The sequence below is a fragment of the Pogoniulus pusillus genome, chromosome 43 (assembly GCF_015220805.1).
Source record: "Pogoniulus pusillus isolate bPogPus1 chromosome 43, bPogPus1.pri, whole genome shotgun sequence".
Classification (NCBI taxonomy): Eukaryota; Metazoa; Chordata; class Aves; order Piciformes; family Lybiidae; genus Pogoniulus; species Pogoniulus pusillus.
In genome coordinates, this window is record NC_087306.1 from 2,050,377 (window position 1) to 2,074,380 (window position 24,004).

At 61.9% G+C, this 24,004-nt stretch overlaps 2 protein-coding genes across 2 annotated transcripts; one reads left to right on the plus strand and one right to left on the minus strand.

The window, feature by feature from the left end:
- Positions 1–334: 334 nt before the first annotated feature.
- Positions 335–5,407, plus strand: LOC135192699 (CKLF-like MARVEL transmembrane domain-containing protein 5). The gene is made up of 5 exons (XM_064176009.1): positions 335–462; positions 3,039–3,191; positions 4,416–4,511; positions 4,609–4,693; positions 5,305–5,407. The coding sequence occupies exons 1-5, from the start codon at positions 382–384 to the stop codon at positions 5,325–5,327; spliced, it is 438 nt and encodes a 145-aa protein (XP_064032079.1). The 5' UTR covers positions 335–381; the 3' UTR covers positions 5,328–5,407.
- A 17-nt stretch (positions 5,408–5,424) lies between these two features.
- On the minus strand, positions 5,425–23,998 carry LOC135192695 (myosin-6). Its single transcript, XM_064175989.1, has 18 exons — positions 23,980–23,998; positions 23,247–23,423; positions 22,998–23,143; positions 22,825–22,915; positions 21,138–21,527; positions 20,254–20,380; positions 19,468–19,586; positions 18,371–18,567; positions 17,333–17,516; positions 16,562–16,727; positions 15,819–15,943; positions 15,428–15,736; positions 14,001–14,204; positions 12,452–12,577; positions 10,741–11,016; positions 9,078–9,173; positions 6,946–7,080; positions 5,425–5,632 (listed from the first exon to the last, which is right to left on the minus strand). The coding sequence occupies exons 2-18, from the start codon at positions 23,400–23,402 to the stop codon at positions 5,612–5,614; spliced, it is 2,868 nt and encodes a 955-aa protein (XP_064032059.1). The 5' UTR covers positions 23,403–23,423; positions 23,980–23,998; the 3' UTR covers positions 5,425–5,611.
- Positions 23,999–24,004: the final 6 nt, after the last annotated feature.

Genomic DNA, 24,004 nt, shown 5'->3' on the forward strand with positions numbered 1-24,004 from the left:
CTCTCCCAGCCCCTGGCACCGAATGCCATGGAGTTGGCAGTGCCCTTGGCAGAGCCAGCTGCAAGGTCTCATCCTGCCCCTTGTGGCACCCCCCTGTGAGCTGTGCCTCCTGCCCCCCACCCCCCCCGGGCCCCACAGCTCCTCCACGGTGCCACCCGCGGGCACCACACCCTCTGCCCACCTCCTCCCCGGGCAGCCTGTGCCAGCCTTTGCCCACTGCCAGTCCCTCCCAGTGCCCGCACAAGGTCCCTTTGTCCCCATCCCGGCAGCGCCTGTCACTGGGGGGGGGGGAGGGGTGGGGTGGGGGGGGTCACGTGGGCACACACCCCCCCCCCCTCTGTGCCCCCACACCCCTGCCCCGCAGGCTGCCCCCCCCCTGCCATGGGGCAGCCGGAGCCGGAGGGACCCTTTGACCTGGGGGTCCTGCGTACCCCCCGGGGGCTGCTGCTGGGGGCACAGCTGGTACTGGGGGGGGGCACCGGGGCGGGGGGGGGGGGAGGATGGTGGTGATGGTGCTGGGGAGGGGGCACCGGGAGGGGGGGCACCAGGTGGGGGGGGGCACTAGGAGGATGTTGTGGGGTGCTGGGGGGGTTCTAGGGGGGCTCTGGAGGGTGCTGGGAGGGGCTCTGGGGGGGGCTCTGGGGGTGCTGAGGGTCTCGGGGGGGGGGCAGTGGGAGGATGTTGTGGGGTGCTGGGAGGTGTTCTGGGGGGGCCCCTATGGGGTGCTGGGAGGTGTTCTGGGGGGGGACCCCTATGGGGTGCTGGGAGGATGTTGTGGGGTGCTGGGGGGGTTCTGGGGGGGGGCTCTAAAGGGGTGCTGGGAGGGGGTTCGGGGGGGCTCTATGGGTGCTAAGGGTCTCGGGGGGGGGGCACTGGGAGGATGTTGTGGGGTGCTGGGGAGGCTCTAGGGGGGCTCTGGGGGGTGCTCGGGGGGGGCTCTATGGGGTGCTGGGGGGTTTTGGGGGGGGATCTGTAAGGTGCTGGGAGGGGGTTCGGGGGGAGCTGCTGGAGGGGTTCTGGGGGGGGGTCTCTGTAGGCTGCTGGGTGGGGCTCTGGGGGGGGTTGCTCTAAGGGGTGCTGGGGGGGTTCGAGGGGGTTCCGTAGGGTGTTGGGAGGGGTTCTTGGGGGGGCCCTATGGGGTGCTGGGGGGGGGTTCGGGAAGGGGCTCTGCAGGGTGCTGGGGGGCTCTGGGGAAGGATTTTGGGGGGCCGGGGGGGGCTCTATGGGGTGTTTGGGGTCTCTATGCCCTTCCGGGGGGGTTCTATGAAGTCTCTGGGGGGGGCTGTGTGGTCCTGGGGGGCTCTGTGGGGCACTGGGGGGGGGGTTCTGGAGGGTTGTGGGGCGCTGGGGGGTTTGGGGGGGCTCTATGGGGTGCTGGGGGTGTTCTATGGGGTGCTGGGGGGGGTCTCTGGGGAGGGGCTCTATGGGGTGCTGGGGGTGTTCTATGGGGTGCTGGGGGGGGGTCTCTGGGGAGGGGCTCTATGGGGTGCCGAGGGGGGGAGGTTTCTATGGGGTTCTGCTCTGTGGGGCACTGGGAGGACATTGGGGGGTGCTGGGGCGGGGGGGGGCTATGGGATGCCGGAGGGGTTCTGAGGGGGGGCTCTGGGGAGCGCCGTGGGGGTTCCGAGGGGGCTCTGGGGGGCTCTATGGGTCTCTATAAGTCCCTATGGGTCCCTATGGGTCCCTATGGGTCCCTATGGGTCTCTATGGGTCTCTGTGGGGACTGTGGTCCCTATGGATCCCTATGGATCCCTATGGGTCCCTATGGGGTCTGTGGTCCTTATGGATCCCTATGGATCCCTATGGGTCTCTATGGTCCCTATGGATCCCTATGGGGTCTGTGGTCCCTATGGATCCCTATGGGTCCCTATGGGTCTCTGTGGGGACTGTGGTCCTTATGGATCCCTATGGATCCCTATGGGTCCCTATGGGTCCCTATGGGGTCTGTGGTCCTTATGGATCCCTATGGATCCCTATGGGTCCCTATGGGTCCCTATGGGTCTCTGTGGGGACTGTGGTCCCTATGGATCCCTATGGGTCCCTATGGGTCCCTATGGATCCCTATGGGGCCTATGGTCCCTATGGATCCCTATGGATCCCTATGGGTCCCTATGGGTCTCTGTGAGGACTGTGGTCCCTATGGATCCCTATGGGTCCCTATGGGTCCCTATGGATCCCTATGGGTCTCTATAGGGTCTATGGTCCCTATGGGTCCCTATGGGGTCTATGGTCCCTATGGATCCCTATGGGTCTCTGTGGATCCCTATGGATCCCTACGGGTCCCTATGGGTCTCTATGGGTCTCTGTGGTCCCTATGGATCCCTATGGGGTCTATGGTCCCTATGGATCCCTATGGGTCCCTATGGGTCTCTGTGGGGACTGTGGTCCCTATGGATCCCTATGGGTCTCTCTGGGGTCTATGGGTCCTATGGGTCCCTATGGGTCCCTATGGGACTTCATGGGTCCCTGTGGCTCTCTATGGGTCTCTGTGGGTCTCAATAGGGCTCTGTGGGTCTCTATAAGTCTCTATTGATGTCTATGGGTCTCTATGGGCCCCTATGGGGCTCTATGGCTCCTTATGGGTCCCGATAGGTCTCTGTGGGTCCCTATGAGACTCTGTGGGTCCCTATGGGGCTCTATGGGTCCCTATGGGTCCCTATGGGGCTCTATGGGTCCCTCTGTGTCCCCGTGGGTCTCTGTGGGTCCCTATGGGTTCATATGGGTCCATATGGGTCCCTATGGGGCTCTGTGGGTCCCTATGGGTCCCTATGGGGCTCTGTGGGTCCCTATGGGGCTCTATGGGTCCCTATGGGTCCCTATGGGTCCCTATGGGGCTCTGTGGGTCCCTATGGGGCTCTATGGGTCCCTATGGGTCCCTATGGGTCCCTATGGGGCTCTGTGGGTCCCTCTGTGTCCCCGTGGGTCTCTGGGGGGTGCTCTGTGTCTCTCCGTGGGCTGCTCTCTGCCCCACAGGGCGCTATGGGGGCAGCTGTGCCCCCCTTAGGTGCCCCTTGCCGTGCCCCCTCCCCCCCCCCCAGGTGCTGTGTGGGGCAGTCGTGGGGCTGCTGGCCCCCCCCGCGCCCCCCACGCTGGCTCCGGCGCTGCTGCAGACCCTGGCAGGGGCTGCGGCTCTGGGGGGGCTGCTGCTGAGGGACCCCCCCAGGCTGCCCCACGGCTACGCAGCCTGCCTGGTAGGTGGCCCCGGGGCGACCAACACCCCCACCCCCCACCATGGTGCCACCCCACGGTGCCAACCCCACGGTGTGTCCCTCCCCCCCCCGCCTTGGTTCCACCCTACAGTGCCCTCCCCCACGGTGCCACCCCCACAGTGTGTCCCTCCCCCTCCATGATGCCACCCTACAGTGTGCCCCTCCCACGGTGCCAACCTCAGGGTGTATGTCCCCCCTGACGGTGCCCACCCCACACTGTGCCCTCTATGTGCACCTCCCCACGGTGCCAACCCCACAGTGTGCCCTCAGTGTCCGTCCTGGGGGTGTCTTGGTGGTCCCCCTGCGGTGCCACCCCACAGCATCCCCTCCACGGCCACCCTGGGGGTGTTTTTCTCCCCCTCTCCCCCCGTGGTGCCACCCCACAGTGCCCACTCCGTGTCTGTCCTGGGGTATGCCCCCCCGCCTCCCTCCCAAGGTGCCAACCCCACAGTGTGCCCTCCACATCCATCTCCATACCTGCTGCTGCCCCCCAGCTGCTGCCCTCTGCATGCCCATCCTGGTGCCCTCTCATGGTGCCCTCCTGCCCCACCCTTGTGTCCCCATCGCTGCCTTCTCTCCCTGTCTCCCTTGGCACCTCCCCACGCTCTGCCCTCTCCACGATGCCCACCTTGATGCCCACCTCAGCATCTTCTGCTACCACCTCCCTGTCCCCCTTTGGCACCTCCCCACTCTGTGCCCTCCTCATGATGCCCACTCCCACCTCGGTGCCCACCTCAGCATCTTCTGCTGCCATCTTGGCACCTCCTCACTCTGTGCCCTCCCCTGTCCCCCACGATGCCCACCTTGGTGCCCACCTCAGCCTCTCCTGCTGCCCTCTCCCTGTCCCCCTTGGCACCTCCCCACGATGCCCACCTTGGTGCCCACCTCAGCCTCTCCTGCTGCCCCCTCCCTGTCCCACTTTGGCACCTCCCCACGCTGTGCCCTCCCCATGATGCCCACTCCCACCTCGGTGCCCACCTCAGCCTCTCCTGCTGCCCCCTCCCTGTTTCACTTGGCACCTCCCCACGATGCCCACCTTGGTGCCCACCTCGGTGCCCACCTCAGCCTCTCCTGCTGCCCTCTCCCTGTCCCCCTTGGCACCTCCTGCTGTCACCTCGCTGTGTCGCATCCCCCCCCCCACTCCACCCCCCCCTCCTCCCCGTGCCCCACCCAGGACCCTATCCCCACTCTGTGCCCCCCACCCAGGACCTGCTCCGTGCCCTCAGCGGCTCCATCATCTTCCTCGTGGTGGCTCTGGTGGCCTTGGCAGCCTCCCGGGACGCGTTGGCAGCTACCACCTTCGTGAGTGCCCCCAGGACCACCCCCCACGGACCCCTCCCCCCTCCGACCCCTGCCCCCCCCCTAACTGAGCCTCTCTGCTGCCTCCCCCCCGTGCCAGACCTTCAGCCTCCTCCTCGCCTTCCTCTTCGCCTTCGACGTCTTTGTCACCTACCGCAGCCGAGTGGCACCAGCCCTGGCACCAGGTGCGACCCACGGGGGTGGGACCCCTCCCCCCCACGCCGCGGGTGGGACCCTCAGGGGTGGGACTCTCGGTGGTTGGCACCGCCCAGGGGTGAGACCCTCCCCCCCCCCCCCAGGAGTGAGATCCCCCCACGAGGGGGACCCGTAGGGATGAGACATTCCCCCCCCCCCGCCACGAGTGGGACCCTCAGGGGTGAGACCTCCACGGGTGGGACCCTCAGGAGTGGGACTCTCGGTGGTTGGCACCGCCCAGGGGTGAGACCTCCCCCCCCAGGAGTGAAACGCCACAGGGGTTGGAGCCCCCCCCCAAGGAGTGAGAGCCCCTCACGGGTGGGACCCTCAGGGGTGAGACCCCCCACGGGTGAGACTCCCAGGGGTGGGATTCTCAGGGTTGGGACCCCCCCCCCCAGGAGTGAGACCCCCACGAGTGGGACCCTCTGTGGGACCCGCAGGGGTGAAACCCACAGAGATTGGACCCCCCCCCCTCAGGATTGAGCCCTCCCCCCACGGGTGGGACCCTCAGGGGTGGGACCCCCACGGGTGGGACCCTCAGGGATAGAACCCTCCCAGCTGCCAGGGCCCCTCCCCCACCCTCTGTCTCCTTCTCTTCCAGACTCGGAGATGGACTCAGCCTAACCAGACCCCACCCCCCCCGCCCCCACGACCACCCCACGACCACCTCCCACCCCCCCCACTGAAGCTCTTCCACACCTTTATGCTTCTCTTGGTCATGTTTTGGGGGGGGGGTGGGTGTGGGCAGGGGGACCTCAAGTCCCTGCTGCCAGAAAGGTCTCATTGGATCCCATCTTGGATGGGGGGGGGGGGGAGGTGTGGGGGTGGGGTCACGGCTGGTGGGGTCACCACTGGTGTCAGGGTCACCACTGGTCACGGGGGGGGGGGTCACAGCTGGTGGGGGGAGGTCACTCCTCATCGTGAAGCTTCTGGAGTGGAGAAGACAAAGAGGGGTGAGGGGTGGGCAAGGAGGGGGCATGGGGTGGGTGTGGGGTGGCTGTGGGGTGGGTGTGGGGTGCTAATTGGTGCCAATTGGGTGGGTGTGGAGTGGGCATAGGGTGGCCAAGGGGTGGGTGTGGGGTAGGCATGGAGTGCCAATTGGTGGCCAATGGGTGGCTGTTTGGTGCCAGTTGGCTGGTGGCTATGGGGTGGCTGTGGGGTGCCAGTTGGTCAGTGGCCATGGGGTGGCTATGGGGTGGGTGTGGGGTGCCAACTGGGTGGCCATTGGGTGGCTGTGGAGTGGCTGCTGGGTGGATGTGGGGTTCCAATTGGTGGACGTGGGGTGGGTGTGGGGTGGTCAAGGGGTGGCTATTGGGTGGCTCTTAATTGGCCATGGGGCAGCTGTTGGGTGGCCATTGGGTGGCCATGGGGTGGCTGTTGGGTGTGGCCATGGTATAGCCATTGGATGGCTGTTGGTTGGCCATGGGTATGGCTGTTGGGTGGCCGTTGGGTGGCCATTGGATGTGGCCATTGGATGGCTGTTGGGTGGCCATGGGTATGGCAGTTGGGTGGCCATTGGGTGGCCATTGGATGGATTTTGGGTGGTCATTGGGTGGCCGTTGGTTGGCCATTGGGTGTGGCCATTGGATGGCTGTTGGGTGGCCATGGGTATGGCAGTTGGGTGGCCATTGGGTGGCCATTGGATGGATTTTGGGTGGTCATTGGGTGGCCGTTGGTTGGCCATGGGTATGGCAGTTGGGTGGCCATTGGGTGGCCATGGGGTGGCCATGGGTATGGCAGTTGGGTGGCCATGGTGTAGCCATTGGATGGCTGTTGGGTGGCCATTGGGTGGCCATGGGGTGGCCGTTGGTTGGCCATGGGTATGGCAGTTGGGTGGCCATTGGGTGGCTGTTGGGTGGCCATGGGGTGGCCGTTGGTTAGCCATGGGTATGGCAGTTGGGTGGCCATTGAGTGGCCATGGGGTGGCCATGGGGTGGCCAATGGGTGGCTGTTGGTTGGCCATGGGTATGGCAGTTGGGTGGCCATTGAGTGGCCATGGGGTGGCCATGGGGTGGCCAATGGGTGGCTGTTGGTTGGCCATGGGATGGCCATTGGATGGCTGTTGGGTGGCCATTGGATGGCTGTTGGGTGGCCATTGGGTGTCCATTGGATGGCTTTTGGGTGGTCATTGGGTGGCTGTTGGGTGGCCATGGGATGGCCATTGGATGGCTGTTGGGTGGCCATGGGGTGTGGCCCCGGGGTGGGCGTGGGGCGGGCCGGGGGGCGGGGCCAGGGCTCCCACCTTGGCGCCGATGTCGCGGCTCCTGGCGCGCAGTTTGTTGACCTGGGACTCGGCGATGTCTGCTCGCTCCTCGGCCTCGTCCAGCTCGTGCTGAGCCTTCCGGAACTTGGCCAGGTTGGTGTTGGCCTGCTCCTCCTGCAGGGCAGGCGTCAGGGACACGCCCGGGACACGCCCGGGACACACCCAGCACATGCCCGGGACACGCCCAGCACACACCCAGCACACGCTCAACACCTGCCCAGCACACGCCCAGCACACACCCAGCACACACCCAGCACACACCCAGCACACGCCCAACACCCACCCAGCACACGCCCAGCACCCGCCCAGCACACACCCAGCACGCACCCAGCACACACCCAGCACACACCCAGCACACGCCCAACACCTGCCCAGCACACGCCCAGCACCCGCCCAGCACACGCCCAGCACACACCCAGCACACACCCAGCACACACCCAGCACACACCCAGCACACGCCCAACACCCACCCAGCACACGCCCAGCACCCGCCCAGCACACACCCAGCACACACCCAGCACACACCCAGCACACACCCAGCACACGCCCAACACCTGCCCAGCACACGCCCAGCACCCGCCCAGCACACGCCCAGCACACACCCAGCACACACCCAGCACACACCCAGCACCCGCCCAGCACCCACCCAGCACACGCCCAGCACACACCCAGCACACACCCAGCACACGCCCAGCACACGCCCAGCACACGCCCAGCACACACCCAGCACCCACCCAGCACATACCCAGCACCCGCCCAGCACCCACCCAGCACACACCCAGCACCCACCCAGCGCACACCCAGCACATACCCAGCACCCGCCCAGCACCCACCCAGCACACACCCAGCACACACCCAGCACGCACCCAGCACGCACCCAGCACACGCCCAGCACACGCCCAGCACACGCCCAGCACACGCCCAGCACACACCCAGCACACACCCAGCACACGCCCAGCACACACCCAGCACACGCCCAGCACACACCCAGCACACACCCAGCACACGCCCAGCACACACCCAGCACACACCCAGCACATACCCAGCACCCGCCCAGCACCCACCCAGCACACACCCAGCACCCACCCAGCACACACCCAGCACACGCCCAGCACACGCCCAGCACACGCCCAGCACACACCCAGCACACGCCCAGCACACACCCAGCACACACCCAGCACACGCCCAGCACACACCCAGCACACGCCCAGCACATACCCAGCACCCGCCCAGCACCCGCCCAGCACACACCCAGCACCCACCCAGCACACACCCAGCACACGCCCAGCACACGCCCAGCACACGCCCAGCACACGCCCAGCACACGCCCAGCACACACCCAGCACACGCCCAGCACACGCCCAGCACACGCCCAGCACACGCCCAGCACACACCCAGCACACGCCCAGCACACGCCCAGCACACGCCCAGCACACGCCCAGCACACGCCCAGCACACACCCAGCACACGCCCAGCACACACCCAGCACACGCCCAGCACACACCCAGCACACGCCCAGCACACGCCCAGCACACACCCAGCACACGCCTCCACCTATCCTCATCCACCTCCATCCATCATCTATCTCCATCCATCATCCACCTCCGCCTATCCTAACCCATCTCCATCTATCATCCACCTCCATCCAGACCTCATCTATCTTCACTCATCTCCATCTCTCCATCATCCATTTCCACCCAACCATCACCCACCTCCACCCTCCGCCTCCATCTATCCTCATCCATCTTCCATCCACCTCCAGCCATCCTTCATCTCCATCCACCTCCATCCATCCACCCATCCACCTCCATCTGTCTCCATCCATCTTCATCTACCTCCATCCATCATCCATCTCCATCCATCCTCCATCTTCATCCACGTCCTACCTCCATCCACCTCCACCCATCATCCACCTCCATCCATCTCCATCCATCCTGATTCATCCATCCTCCATCTCCATCCATCTCCATCCACCTCCATCCATCCTTCATCTCCATCCATCTCCATCCACCTCCATCCATCCTCCATCTCCATCCACCTCCATCCATCCTCCATCTCCACCTCCCTCAACCTTCTCCTCCCTGTCCCACTCCCTCCCCCTGGCCACTCACCGCCTCCTCTGCCTGCCTCTTGTAGGCCTTGACCTTCATCTGCAGCTTGTCCACCAGCTCCTGCAGCCTCAGCAGGTTCTTCTTGTCCTCCTCTGTCTGCAGGGGGCAGAGAGCTGGAGCTTGGCCTGGAGACCTCCCAAGTGGAGGCTCAGTTCTGCTCCAGCTCCTCCACTCTCCTCTGGCCACTGGCTCAGCCCTGATCTAGGCCATGGGTGAGTTCTAGAACTCCTCTGGCCACTGGCTCAGCCCTGCCCTAGGTCATAGGTGAGTTCTAGGTCTCCTCTGGCCTGTGGCTTGGTGTCTATGGAGTTAACCAGGGATGTTCTAGGTCAGCCAAGTCCCTCTGGGCACCAGGCCAACATTCTAGGTCATACCAGGTCACTCATGGTCTAGACCTATGGCTTCAGAGGAAGGTGGTGACCTCCTGGTCCATCCACACCCTCATCATCACCATCTCAGAGCTCTGTGGCCACTTGTGGCCACCAGGTCAATGTTCTAGGTCACCCTTGTCCCTGTGAGCTGCCAGGTCAATGTTCCAGGCCACCTATGTGCCTGTGTGCACCAGGTTAATGTTCTAGGTCACCCTTTGGGCACCAGGTCAATGTTCTACGCCACTCTTGTCCCTGTGGCCACCAGGTCAATGTTCTAGATCACTATTTGGTCACCAGGTCAGTGTTCTAGGTCGCCCATGATCTATCCCCATGCCTACAGAGGCAGCTGATGACCTCCAGGGCCAACCACATCCCTGTTGCCACCTTCTCAGCTCTCTGTAGGCCACCAGCTCAATGTTCCAGATCACCCTCTGGGCACCAGGTCCATGTTCTAGGCCACCCTCTGGTCACCAGCTCAATGTTCTAGGCCACCCTCTGGTCACCAGCTCAATGTTCTAGGCCACCCTCTGGTCACCAGCTCAATGTTCTAGGCCACCCTCTGGGAACCAGCTCAGTGTTCTAGGTCACACTCTGGACACCAGTTCACTGTTCTAGATCACCCTCTGGGAATAAAGTCAGTGTTCTAGGTCACCAGCTCAGTGGTCTAGGTCACCCTCTGGGCATCAAGTCAGTGTTCTATGTCACCCTCTGACCACCAGCTCAACGTTCTAGGTCACCCTCTGGGCACCAGCTCAATGTTCTAGGTCACGCTCTGGACACCAGTTCACTGTTCTAGATCACCCTCTGGGAATAAAGTCAGTGTTCTAGGTCACCAACTCAATGTTCTAGGTCACCATATGGTCACCAGCTCAATGTTCTAGGTCACCATATGGTCACCAACTCAGTGTTCTAGGTCACCATATGGTCAACAGCTCAACGTTCTAGGTCACCCACTGGGCACCAGCTCAGTGTTTTAGGTCACCCTCTGGGCACCAGCTCAGCGTTCTAGGTCACCAGCTCAGTGTTATAGGTCACCCTCTGGCCACAGGCTCCGTGTTCTAGGTCACCAGCTCTGTGTTCTAGGTCACCAGCTCCATGTTCTAGGTCACCAGCTCCGTGTTCTAGGTCACCCATGACCTCCCCCCACACCTCCGCGGGCACTTAATGCCCTCCAGTGCCAACCACGTTCCCTCTCCCCACCCTCTCAGCTGTCCCTAGGCCACCAGCCCCTCCCCTGCCCCTGGCTGCAGACCTGCAGAGGCCGTGCCAGGGCCGTGCCAGGCTGTGCCCACCTGGTAGCTGAGCTCCTTGACCCTCCGCTCGGCCTTGCGCAGCCCTTTCACGCTCTCGGCGTTGCGCTTCTGCTCGGCCTCCAGCTCCGTCTCCAGCTCCCTCACCCTGCCCTCCAGCTTCTGCAGCTGCTTCTTGCCCCCCTTGAGTGCCAGCTGCTCGGCCTCGTCCAGCCTCAGCTGCAGGTCCTTGATGGTCTGCTCCATGTTCTTCTTCATCCTCTCCAGGTGGGCGCTGGTGTCCTGCTCCTTCTTCAGCTCCTCTGCCATCATGGCAGCCTGCCCGGGGGGGCACAGAGCCTGCTGAGGAGCTCGGAGAGCAGCCAGCTCAGCTCCGCCCTGCAGCAGCTCAGCTGCACCTTGGGGGACCTGGGGCACACCTAGGGGGACCTCAGCCTCACCTTGGGGGACCTTGGACACACCTAGGGGGACCTCAGCCTCACCTTGGGGGACCTTGGGCACACCTAGGGGGACCTCAGCCTCACCTTGGGGGACCTTGGGCACACCTAGGGGGACCTCAGCCTCACCTTGGGGGACCTTGGGCACACCTAGGAGGACCTCAGCCTCACCTTGGAGGACCTTGGACACACCTAGGAGGACCTCAGCCTCACCTTGGGGGACCTTGGACACACCTAGGAGGACCTCAGCCTCACCTTGGGGGACCTTGGGCACACCTAGGGGGACCTCAGCCTCATCTTAGGGGACCTTGGGCACACCTAGGGGGACCTCAGCCTCACCTTGGGGGACCTTGGGCACACCTAGGGGGACCTCAGCCTCACCTTGGGGGACCTTGGGCACACCTAGGAGGACCTCAGCCTCACCTTAGGGGACCTTGGGCACACCTAGGAGGACCTCAGCCTCACCTTGGAGGACCTTGGCCTCACCTTGGTCACACCTTGGAGGACCTCAGTTGCACCTTGCATGACCTCAGTCTCATCTTAGAGGACCTCAATCACACCTTGGAGGACCTCAGTGACAGACTGGAGTCTAATGCCCTAAGCCCTGGCATTCAGTGCCTCCTGCATCCTCCTCTTAATCACCCCCAGCCATGGGCACTGCACCACCTCCCTGGGCAGCCCATGCCAGTGCCAATCACTCTCTCTGCCAACAGCTTCCTCCTCACACCCAGCCTCAGCCTGCCCTGCCACAGCTTCAGCCTCTGTGCCCTGCTTCTGGCCCTGCCTGCCTGGCAGCAGAGCCCAACCCCAGCTGGGCACAACCTCCCTGCAGGCAGCTGCAGGCAGCAATCAGCTCTGCCCTCAGCCTGCTCTGGGCCAGGCTGCACCCCCCCAGCTCCCTCAGCCTCTCCTCACAGGGCTGTGCCCCCTCCCCAGCCTTGCTGCCCTGCTCTGGGCACCTGCCAGCCCCTCAGCAGCTCTCTGCAATGCAGGAGCCCAGAGCTGGGCACAGCACTCCAGGGCTGGCCTCAGCAGTGCCAGCACAGGGGCACAAGAACCTCCCTGCTCCTGCTGCCCACACTGCTCCTCAGCCAGCCCAGGCTGCCCCTGGCTCTGCTGCCCACCTGGGCACACTGCTGCCTCCTCTGCAGCTGCCACCCAGCACCCCCAGGGCCCTCTCTGCCTGCCTGCTCTCAGCCACTCTGTGCCCAGCCTGTGCCACTGCTTGGCCTTGCTGTGCCCAAAGTGCAGCCCAGCAGATGGCAGCAGGCAGGAGGCCCAGGGGGTGCCCACCCCTCAGCCCTGGCACCACTCACGTCCGTGATGGCTTTCTTGGCCTTCTCCTCGGCGTTCCTGCACTCCTGCACTGCCTCCTCCACCTCTGCCTGCAGCTGGCAGATGTCAGCCTCCAGCTTCTTCTTCTGGTTGATGAGGCTGGTGTTCTGCAGGGGCACAGAGGGCTCAGCAGGTGCCCCTGGGCAGCAGCTGCCACCCCCAGGAGCAGCTTCAGGAACCTTCCTCCAGTGCTGGCAGCCTCTCAGAGCCTCCAGACACAGCAGCTCCAGCCAGGAGCTCAGGCTGGTGGTGCCTGCAGGGTGGGCTGGGACCTCAGGATGGCTTTGGGGGGGTCTTGGACACACCTTGGAGGATCTCAGTCACACCCTGGAGGGCCTCAGCCTCACCCTGGAGCACCTCAATCACACCTTGCAGGACCTCAAACACCTTGGAGGACCTCAGCCTCACTCTGGAGCACCTCAGTCACACCTTGGAGGACCTCAGCCTCACTCCGGAGCACCTCAGTCACACCTTGGAGGACCTCAGTCACACCTTGGAGGACCTCAGTCACACCTTGGAGGACCTCAGCCTCACTCTGGAGCACCTCAGTCACACCTTGGAGGACCTCAGCCTCACCCTGGAGGACCTCAGTCACCTTGGAGGACCTCAATCACACCTTGCAGGACCTCAGTGACACCTTGGAGGACCTCAGCCTCACCCTGGAGCACCTCAGCCTCACACCTTGGAGAACTTCAGCCTCACCTTGCAGGACCTCAGTCCCCCCCTGCAGGACCTCAATCACCCTGCAGGACCTCAGCCTCGCCTTGCAGGACCTCAATCACCCTGCAGGACCTCAATCACCTTGCAGGACCTCAGCCTCACCTTGCAGGACCTCAATCACCCTGCAGGACCTCAGCCTCACCTTGCAGGACCTCAATCACATCCTGCAGGACCTCAATCACCTCCTGCAGGACCTCAATCACCTTGCAGGACCTCAATCACCTCCTGCAGGACCTGAGTCACACCTTGCAGGACCTCAATCACCTCCTGCAGGACCTCAGTCTCCCCCTGCAGGACCTCAATCACCTCCTGCAGGACCTGAGTCACACCTTGCAGGACCTCAATCACCTCCTGCAGGACCTCAGTCTCCCCCTGCAGGACCTCAATCACCTTGCAGGACCTGAGTCACACCTTGCAGGACCTCAATCACCTCCTGCAGGACCTCAGCCTCCCCCTGCAGGACCTCAATCACCTTGCAGGACCTCAGTCACACCTTGCAGGACCTCAATCACCTCCTGCAGGACCTCAATCACCTTGCAGGACCTCAGTCACACCTTGCAGGACCTCAATCACCTCCTGCAGGACCTCAATCACCTTGCAGGACCTCAGTCTCCCCCTGCAGGACCTCAATCACCTTGCAGGACCTCAGTCACACCTTGCAGGACCTCAATCACCTTGCAGGACCTCAATCACCTTACAGGACCTCAGTCACACCTTGCAGGACCTCAATCACCCTGCAGGACCTCAATCACCCTGCAGGACCTCAGCCTCGCTTCGGAGGCGCTCTGCCGGGGGGCAGGCGAGGCTGACCTGGGAGTGCAGGAGCTGCACCCTCTCGCTGGCCTCCACCAGCTCCTGCTCCGCCAGCTTCCTGCCGCGCTCCGTCTGCTCCAGCAGCGCCCGCAGCTCCTGCAGCTCCGCCTGCAGCAGGCTGCTCCTGCGCTCCACCATGGCCACGTTCTCCCGCAGCTCCTCGCTCGCCCGCACCACATCGTCCAGCTGCAGCTGCGTGTCCTGCCCGGCCGGGGGGGAGGGCAGGGAGAGAGGGGCGTGGGGGGAGGGTGAGAGAGAGGGGAGGGAAGGGAGGATGAGAGGGAGTGGATGGTGGAGAGAGAGAGAGAGGGAAGGGAGTGGATGGTGGAGAGAGAGAGGGGGAAGGGAGTGGATGGTGGAGAGAGAGAGAGAGGGAAGGGAGTGGAGTGGTGGAGAGAGAGAGAGGGGGAAGGGAGTGGATGGTGGAGAGAGAGAGAGAGGGAAGGGAGTGGAGTGGTGGAGAGAGAGAGAGGGGGAAGGGAGTGGATGGTGGAGAGAGAGAGAGAGGGGGAAGGGAGTGGATGGTGGAGAGAGAGAGAGAGGGGGAAGGGAGTGGATGGTGGAGAGAGGGTGAAGAGAAGGTGAAGGGAGTGGAGTGGTGGGGAGAAGGGCAGTGGAGGGAAGAGAGAGTGGGAAGAGGGTGGTGGGGAGAGAGAGGGTGGAGGGAAGAGAAGAGGAAAGGAGTGGAGTGGTGGAAAGAATGGTGGTGGGGAGAGGGTGGAGGGAAGAAAGAGTGGAGGGAAGAGAGAGTGGGGAGAGGATGGTGAGGAGGATGGTGGGAGGAAGATGATAGAGAGAGGGTGATGGGGAGGAGGGTGATAGGGAGAGGATGGTGAGGAGGATGGTGGGGGGAAGATGATAGAGAGAGGGTGATGGGGAGGAGGGTGATAGGGAGAGGGCAGAGGGAAGGAGGGTGATAGGGAGAGGGCGGAGGGGAGGAAGGTGATAGGGAGAGGATGGTGGGGAGGAGGGTGGTGGAGAGAGGATGATGGAGAAAGGGTGGTGGGGAAGAAGATGATGGGGAGAGGGCGGAGGGGAGGAGGGCGATAGGGAGAAGGTGGAGGGGAGGAGGGTGATAGGGAGAGGGCGGAGGGGAGGAGGATGATGGGGAGAGGGCAGAGGGGAGGAGGATGATGGGGAGAGGGCAGAGGGGAGGAGGATGATAGGGAGAGGGCGGAGGGGAGGAAGATGATGGGGAGAGGGCGGAGGGGAGGAGGATGATGGGGAGAAGGTGGAGGGGAGGAGGATGATAGGGAGAGGGCGGAGGGGAGGAAGATGATGGGGAGAGGGCGGAGGGGAGAAGGATGATGGAGAGAGGGCGGAGGGGAGGAAGATGATGGGGAGAGGGCAGAGGGGAGGAAGATGATGGGGAGAGGGCAGAGGGGAGGAAGATGATGGGGAGAGGGCAGAGGGGAGGAGGGTACCTTGAGCAGCCCCTGCAGGCTCTTGACCTGCTTCTGGGCCTCGGCGGCGGCGCGGTTGGCGTGCCCCAGCTGGATCTCCATCTCGTTCAGGTCCCCTTCCATCTTCTTCTTCAGCCTCAGGGCCTCGTTGCGGCTCCTGGTCTCGGCGTCCAGGGAGGTCTGCAGGGAGTCCACCACCCGCAGGTGGTTGCGCTTGGCCTGCTCCATCTCCTCCTCCTTCTCCGCCAGCTTCCGCTCGTGCTCTGCCTTCACCTGGTTGAACTCCAGCTGGGCCCTCAGGATCTTCCCTTCCTCGTGCTCCAGGGAGGCCTTGGGTGGGAGGGAGGAGAGGGTGGTGAAGTGGGGCAGGGGGGGGGAGATGGAGGAGGTGGGGGACGGGGTCTGGGCTGACCTCAGCCTCCTCCAGCGCCGCCTGCAGCTCCAGCTTCTCGGCGTCCAGCTGCTTGCGAACCTTCTCCAGCTCGTGGATGGTCTTGTGGCTGGCCCCCAGCTGCTCCGTCAGGTCTGAGATCTCCTCTGCACGGGGGCAGGGTGGGGAGAGGGGGGGGAGGTGGGCAGGGAGAGGGGCGAGGCGCCAGGAAGGAGAGGGAGGACTCCAGCTGCACTGAGGAGGACCTCGGGCACACATTGCATGACCTCGGCCTCACCTTGGAGGGTCTCGGGCACACCTTGGAGGACCTCAATTACACCTTGGAGGACCTCAGTGATACCTTGGGGGGACCTCAGCCTCACCTTGGAGGACTTCAATTACGCCTTGGAGGACCTCAGTGATACCTTGGGGGGACCTCGGCCTCACCTTGGAGGACTTCAATTACACCTTGGAGGACCTCAGTGATACCTTGGGGGGACCTCAGCCTCACCTTGGAGGACCTCAGTCACACCTTGGGGGGACCTCAGCCTCACCTTGGCGGACCTCAGCCTCACCTTGGAGGACCTCAGTGATACCTTGGGGGACCTCAGCCTCACCTTGGCGGACCTCAGCCTCACCTTGGAGGACCTCAGTCACACCTTGGGGGGACCTCAGTCACACCTTGGAGGACCTTGGTGATACCTTAGAGGACCTCAGCCTCCCCTTGGAGGAGCTCAGTGATACCTTGGAGGAGCTCAGCCGCCCCCTGGCGGCCGTGGACTCACCCTGCAGGTTCTTGTTCTCCCTCTTGAAGGTCTCCAGGTGCTCCAGGGCCTCCTCGTAGGCGTTCTTCAGCTTGAAGAGCTCCGTGCTCAGGCCCCTGGCCTCCTTCTGCGACGCCTCCAGCTCCGTCTGCGACTCCTCGAACTTCTGCTTCCACTCGGCCACCACCTGGGGGCAGTCTCCTGCTGGCCTCAGCCCTGCCTCTGCCCCCCCCAGCCTTGCCTGCCCCTTCCATCCCCACCTGTCCCCCCTAGATCCACCTCTCCTCCACCTCCATCTCTCTTCCATGCCCACCTGTCCCCTCCACATCCACCTCTCCTCCACCTCCATCTCTCCTCCATCCCCACCTGTCCCCCCAAGATCCACCTCTCCTCCACCTCCATCTCTCTTCCATTCCCACCTGTCCTCTCTAGATCCACCTCTCCTCCACCTCCATCTCTCCCCATCTCTACTTGTCCCATTTCTACCTGTCCTTTCCATCTCCACCTGTCTCCTCCACCTCCATCTCTCCTCCACCTCTCCTCCATCCCCACCTATCCCATCTCCACCTCTCCTCCACCTCCACCTCTCCTCCGTCCCTACCTATCCCATCTCCACCTCTCCTTCATCTCCACCTCTCCTTCATCTCCACCTCTCCTCCATCTCCACCTCTCCTCCCTCCCCACCTATCCCATCTCCACCTCTCCCTCATCTCCACCTCTCCTCCCTCTCCCCCTATCCCATCTCACCTCTCTCCCATCTCTCCCTCTCCCCTGCCCCCACCATGCTCCCACCTTGTCGAAGTTCCTCTGCTTCTTGTCCAGGGCAGCAGCAGCAGCGTTGGACCTCTCCACGTCTGCCATCAGGTCCTCGATCTCGTTCTGCAGCCTGTGCTTGGTCTTCTCCAGGGAGGAGCATTTGGCATTCACAGCCTCCACAGCCTCCTCAGCCTCCTGCAGCCTCTGGGCCAGCTTCTTCCTGCCACCCACCAAGGCACCACCCAGCCCCTGGTGACCCTTGGGCCAAGAGGGACAACCCAAACCTTCTTGGAGCCAGGGTTTGGCCAAGGCTCTGCTCTGCTCTGCTCTCTCCAGCTCCTTCTGCCTTCTCCAGAGCCTTCTCCAGTGGAGGCTCCCAGCTTGGCAGGACCTCCCCCACCAGCATGGTGCTGAGACCTCCTCCAACCTCCTCAGAGGCACAAGAACCTCTCAAGCCTCCATCCCCATCTAAGTTGCCCTCAAGCAGGATGTGGACCTCATCCAGTGAGTACCCTCAAGGATGGCCTGAAAGCTTGGAGGACCTTGGGCCATCTCTGTGCCACCTCTGTGCCACCTCAACCTTGGGGCTTGGAGGACCTCATGGAGTTGCCACCATAGGACCTCCTCTGTGCCACCTCAACCTTAGGGCTTGGAGGACCTCATGGAATTGCCACCTTGGGGCCACCTCTGTGCCACCTCTCTGCCACCTCAACCTTAGCGCTTGAAGGACCTCTCAGATATGCCATCTCTGTGCCACCTTAACCTTGGGGCTTGAAGGACCTCATGGAATTGCCACCTTGGGGCCACCTCCGTGCCACCTCTGTGCCACCTCAATCTTGGGGCCTGAAGGACTTCCTGGAGTTGCCACCTTAGGACCTCCTCTGTGCCACCTCAACTTTAGGGCTTGAAGGACCTCTCAGATATGCCACCTCAGTGCCATCTCACCCTTGGGGCTTGACGGACCTCAGAGTTGCCACCTGAGGACCACCTCTGTGCCACCTCACCCCTGGGGCTTGAAGGACCTCCTGGAGTTGCCACCTTGGTGCCAGCTCCACGGGGGGGCAGGAGACTCACTTGGCCTCCTCCAGCTCCTCGGTGCGCTGGATGGCATCGGTCTCGTACTTGGTCCTCCACTGAGCCACCTCGGAGTTGGCCTTGGAGAGGGAGCGCTGGAGCTCGGCCTTGGCCTCCACCTCCTCCTCGTACTGCTCCCGCAGCAGGTCACAGTCATGCCTGGCAGACTGCAGGGCATGGGCCAGGGCGTTCTTGGCCTGGGGAGGGACAGCAGAAGGTTGGCACCGTTGGCTCTGTGCCACCCTGAGGTCCTCCAACGACATAAGAGTTGCTCTTCGTCACCCCCGACCCAATCGGACCTTCTGTAGACCCAACCCAAACTGCCTCCAGCTCAACCTCCCCTTAGATGGAGCCTCCAAACCAACCCTCAGACCTTCCTGAGACCCTGAGGAGAAGGTTGGCACCATTGGCTCTGTGCCAACCTGAGGTCCTCCAACCTCGTCAACCCTGACCCAGCCAGACCTTCTGTAGACCCAACCCAAACTGCCTCCAACCCAACTCTTAGACCCAACTCAACCTCCCTTAGACAGAGCCTCCAAACCAACCCTTAGACCTTCTTGAGACCTTCAGGAGAAGGTTGGCACCGTTGGCTCTGTGCCACCTTGAAGTCCTCCAACCAAATCCTCCAACCTCATCACCCCTGACCCAATCAGACCTTCTGTAGACCCAACCCAAACCGCCTCCAACTCAGCCCTTAGACCCAAGCTCCCTTAGATGCAACCACCCAACCCAACCTCCCCTTAGATGGAACCACTCAACCCAACCTCCTTTAGATGCAACCACCCAACCCAACCCTCCTGCATGACTCCTTCTCATGGAGGGTGAAGGAGACTTTGTCTTGTGGCCCTCCTGGAGACCTCCTGCTCTTCTCAGCCCATCATGAGCCTCACCTCCATCTCCTCCTCTCATGGCCCTCCTGGAGACCTCCTGCTCTTCTCAGCCCATCATGAGCCTCACCTCCATCTCCTCCTCTCATGGCCCTCCTGGAGACCTCCTGCTCTTCTCAGCCCATCATGAGCCTCACCTTCATCTCCTCTTCTCATGGCCCTCCTGGAGTCCTCCCGCTCTTCTCAGCCCCCCCCCCCCATGGGCCTCACCTTCATCTCCTCCTCCAGCTGCCTCTTCAGGTCCTCCATCTGCTGGGTGTAGGACTGCTTGCCCCTGGTGAGCTGCGAGATCAGAGCCTCCTTCTCCTCCAGCTGCCGACTCAGCTCCCCTGTGGGACCACAGGAGGGCTTCAGGGGTGGGGCAGGGGCTGGAGCTGAGGGGAGGGTGGGTGAAGGCTTGGGGGGGGAGGTGGAGGGGTGAGGGGGTGAGGGGTGAGGGGTGGTGATGAGGAGTGATGAAGAAGAGGGGCAGAGGAGTGGTGAGGATGAGGGGTGGAGGGGTAATGAAGCTCATGTGTGGAAGGGTGATGAAGAAGAGGGTGATGAGAACAAGAGGTGATAAAGATGAGGGGTGGAAGGGGGATGAAGATGAGGGGCGATGAGAACAAGAGGTGATGAAGAAGAGGGGTGGAAGGGGGATGAAGATGAGGAGTGGAAGGGTGATGAAGCTGAGGGGTGATGGAGATGAGGGGTGGAAGGGTGATTAAGATGAGGGGTGATAAAGATGAGGAGTGATGAAGACAAGAGGTGATGAAGACAAGGGGTGGAAGGGTGATGAAGACGAGGGGCGATGAAGATGAGGGGTGGAAGGATGATGAAGATGAGGGGTGATGGAGATGAGGGGTGGAAGGGTGATGAAGATGAGAGGTGGAGCGTTGGTGAAGATGAGGGTTGGAGAGTTGATGGCAATGAGGGGTGATGAAGATGAGGGGCAGAGGGGTGATGAAGATGAGGGGGATGAAGAGGTGGGGGGGCACTGCGTGCTGAGGCTGGCACCGTTCTCGGTCTGCAGCTTGGCCCTCTGCGTGTTGGTGTCGTTGAGCACTCTCTGGGTCTCCTCCAGCTTGGCTCTGTGCTCCGCGGCTTGGTCCTCCATGCTGCGAGAGACCTTCTCCATGCCCACCTGCGAGAGCCACGGTGCCAGGGGCTGGCAGGGACCTCCAAAGCTCCTCCAGACCAAGGCTCACATCCAGCCCAAAGCTCCTCCAGCCCAAAGCTCCTCCAGTCCAAAGCTCCTCCAGACCAAAGCTTCTCCAGTCCAAAGCTCACATCCAGCCCAAAGCTCCTCCAGACCAAAGCTCCTCCAGACCAAAGCTCCTCCAGACCAAAGCTTCTCCAGCCCAAAGCTTCTCCAGACCAAAGCTCCTCCAGTCCAAAGCTCCTCCAGTCCAAAGCTCCTCCAGACCAAAGCTCCTCCAGTCCAAAGCTCCTCCAGCCCAAAGCTCCTCCAGCCCAAAGCTCCTCCAGCCCAAAGCTCACCCAGCCCAAAGCTCCTCCAGACCAAAGCTCCTCCAGCCCAAAGCTTCTCCAGCACAAAGCTCCTCCAGCCCAAAGCTTCTCCAGTCCAAAGCTCCTCCAGACCAAAGCTCCTCCAGACCAAAGCTCCTCCAGACCAAAGCTCTCATCCAGACCAAAGCTTCTCCTCCTCCCCCTTCCCTTCCGCATCCTCCTCCTCCTTCTCCCCCTCTTCCTCCTCCCTGTCCTTGTCCTCCTCCTCCTCCCCCTTTCCCTCCTCCTCCTTTCCCTCTTTCTCCTCCTCTTTTTCCTCCTCCTCTTTTTCCTCCTCCTCCTCCTCCTCCTCCTCCTCCTCCTCCTCCTCCTCCTCCTCCTCCTCCTCCTCCTCCTCCTCCTTCTTCCTCCTCCCTCTTCCTCCTCCTTACCTTGGCCTTGATCAGCTGCTCCATGTTGGCGCTGAGGTCGTCCAGCTCCAGCTTGAGTTCGCTCTTCTCCTTCTCCAGCTTCTGCTTGACCCTCTGCAGGTTGTCCAGCTGCTCGCCCAGCTCGGCCACGCTGTCCGCGTGCTTCTTGCGCAGGGCGGCGGCGGTGGCCTCGTGCTGCAGGGTGGCCTCCTCCAGGTCCCTCCTCATCTTCTGGAACTCAGCCTCCCTCTTCTTGTTCAGCTCCAGCTGCACCGAGGTGGCTCCCCCAGCCTCCTCCAGCCGCTCGCTGATCTCCTCCAGCTCCCGCGACAGCTCCGAGCGCAGCTTCTCCACCTTGGCCCTGCCTGTGCGCTCTGCCTCCAGCTCCTCCTCCAGCTCCTCGATGCGCGCCTGGGCTCCGGCGCAGAGGGGCCGCAGTGAGCCTCCGGCGCGGCCAGAGGGAGGCTCTTCAACCCAACCCAACCAACCCAACCCAGTCAGATGGAGGCTCTTCAACCCAACCCAACCCAACTCAACTCAACCCAATCAGATGGAGGCTCTTCAACCCAACCCAACTCAACCCAACACAACCCAACCCAACTCAACCCAACCCAATCAGATGGAGGCTCTTCAACCCAACCCAACCCAACTCAACTCAACCCAATCAGATGGAGGCTCTTCAACCCAACCCAACTCAACCCAACACAACCCAACCCAACTCAACTCAACCCAATCAGATGGAGACTCTTCAACTCAACCCAACCCAACTCAACTCACCCCAACCCAACTCAACCCAATCAGATGGAGGCTCTTCAACCCAACCCAACTCAACTCAACCCAATCAGATGGAGGCTCTTCAACCCAACCCAACTCAACTCAACCCAATCAGATGGAGGCTCTTCAACCCAACCCAACCCAACTCAACTCAACCCAATCAGATGGAGACTCTTCAACTCAACCCAACCCAACTCAACTCAACCCAATCAGATGGAGGCTCTTCAACCCAACCCAACCCAACTCAACTCAACCCAATCAGATGGAGGCTCTTCAACTCAACCCAACCCAACTCAACTCAACCCAATCAGATGGAGGCTCTTCAACCCAACCCAACTCAACTCAACTCAACCCAATCATATGGAGGCTCTTCAACCCAACCGAACCAGATGGAGACTCTTCAGCCCAACTCAACCCAACCCAATTCAACCCAACCCAGCCAGCTGGAGACTCTTCAACCCAACCTAACCAGCTGGAGGCTCTTCACTTCAACCCAGCTCAACCCAACACAACCAAATGGAGACTCTTCAACTCAGCCCAACCCAACTCAACCCAACCCAGCCAGCTGGAGATTCTTCAACCCAACCCAACCAAACCCAACCAGATGGAGATTCTTCAACTCAACCCAACCCAACCCAGCCAGCTGGAGATTCTTCAACCCAACCAGATGGAGACTCTTCAACTCAAGCCAACTCAACCCAAGCCAACTTAACCCAACCCAGCCAGATGGAGACTCTTCAACTCAAACCAACTTAACCCAACCCAACCAGATAGAGACTCTTCAACTCAACTCAATCCAATCCAACTCAAACCAACTCAACTCAACCCAACCCAACCAGATGGGGACTCTTCAACTCAACTCAACTCAGACCAACCCAACTTAACCCATCTGTTGATGGAGCCATCAGCCCAGCCCCACCAGGTGAACCCTCACCTGCAGCTCCTTCAGCTTCTTCTGGAGCTGCAGGGCCAGTGCCTGCTCATCCTCGATCTTGCTGTTCTGCTGGTGGATCTCAAACTCTTTCCTGCAGAGGAAGGTTCAGAGCTCTGAGGTCTCCTCCTGCCCCCATGCCCCAGACTAGGTCAGGCCAGGAGGTGCAGCCTCACTTTTTCAGCTTCTCCTCCAGCTGCTGCTTATCATTCTCCAGGTCCATGATGTTCTCCTGGGACAGCTTCAAGTCTCCTTCCAGCTTCCTCTTGGCCCGTTCCAGGTCCATCCTGATCTTCTTCTCCTGTTCCAGGGAGCCTTCAAGCTGCATGGCAAGGGAAGAGAAGCCTCAGGTTGACACCTTCTGCCCCAGGTTGTCACCAGGAAGCTCCTTGGCAGTGCCCACGGTGGGCCCAGCCCAGGCTCACATCGTCTGTTTGCTGCTCCAGCTTGACTTTGGCCTTGGTCAAGGTATTGACTTTGTCCTCTTCTGCCTGCAGGTCATCCAGTGTCTGCTGGTGAGCTTCCTGCAGAGCCTTCTTCTCCTTGGTCAGCTTGGCAATGGTCTCATCCAGCCCAGCCATCTCCTCTGTCAGGTTCTTCACCTGCAGGAGGAGAAAGAGCAGGGCCCCAGCTCGCTGGAGAGCTTGGCCTTGGCCAAGGAGGTCACTTCTGTGCAGGAGATGCCAAAGGGTCTTTGGTCTTCTTGATGCAGTCCAGGGCAGCTGGCTTAGGTCTTCAAGCCAACCAACCTTGAGTCATCTCAACCCAATCCCCCTTGAGTCTACTCATCCCAACCAACCTTGAGTCTTCTCATCCCAACCCTCCCTGAGTCTTCTCAGCCCAACCCCCTTTGAGTCTTCTCAGCCCAACCCCCTTTGAGTCTTCTCAATCCAACCAACCTTGAATCTTCTCATCCCAATCTCCCTTGAGTCTACTCAGCCCAACCCCCCCTGAGTCTTCTCAACCCAACCCTCCTTGAGTCTTCTCAACTCAAGCAACCTTGAGTCTTCTCAACTCAACACTCCTTGAGTCTTCTCAGCCCAATCAACCTTGAGTCATCTCAACCCCACTCCCTTTGACTCTTCTCAACCCACCCCAACCAGGCCAAACTGACTCAAGCCTCCTCAACTCAAGGCCAAGGCCTCTCCTCTCCCTCACCTTGTTCTCAGTTGCATGTTTCTCC

Bases quoted from the DNA above. Each gene is read 5' to 3' on its own strand.
- LOC135192699 (XM_064176009.1), top strand. From the start codon at position 382: ATGGGGCAGCCGGAGCCGGAGGGACCCTTTGACCTGGGGGTCCTGCGT. The intron at 3,192-4,415 runs GTAGGTGGCCCC...CCCCCCACCCAG, and splicing joins ACGGCTACGCAGCCTGCCTG to GACCTGCTCCGTGCCCTCAG. The intron at 4,512-4,608 runs GTGAGTGCCCCC...CCCCCGTGCCAG, and splicing joins CGTTGGCAGCTACCACCTTC to ACCTTCAGCCTCCTCCTCGC.
- LOC135192695 (XM_064175989.1), bottom strand. From the start codon at position 23,402: ATGGCTGGGCTGGATGAGACCATTGCCAAGCTGACCAAGGAGAAGAAG. The intron at 15,944-16,561 runs GTGAGTCCACGG...GCCCCCGTGCAG, and splicing joins GGAGAACAAGAACCTGCAGG to AGGAGATCTCAGACCTGACG. The intron at 14,205-15,427 runs GTACCCTCCTCC...CCGGCCGGGCAG, and splicing joins GCCTGCAGGGGCTGCTCAAG to GACACGCAGCTGCAGCTGGA.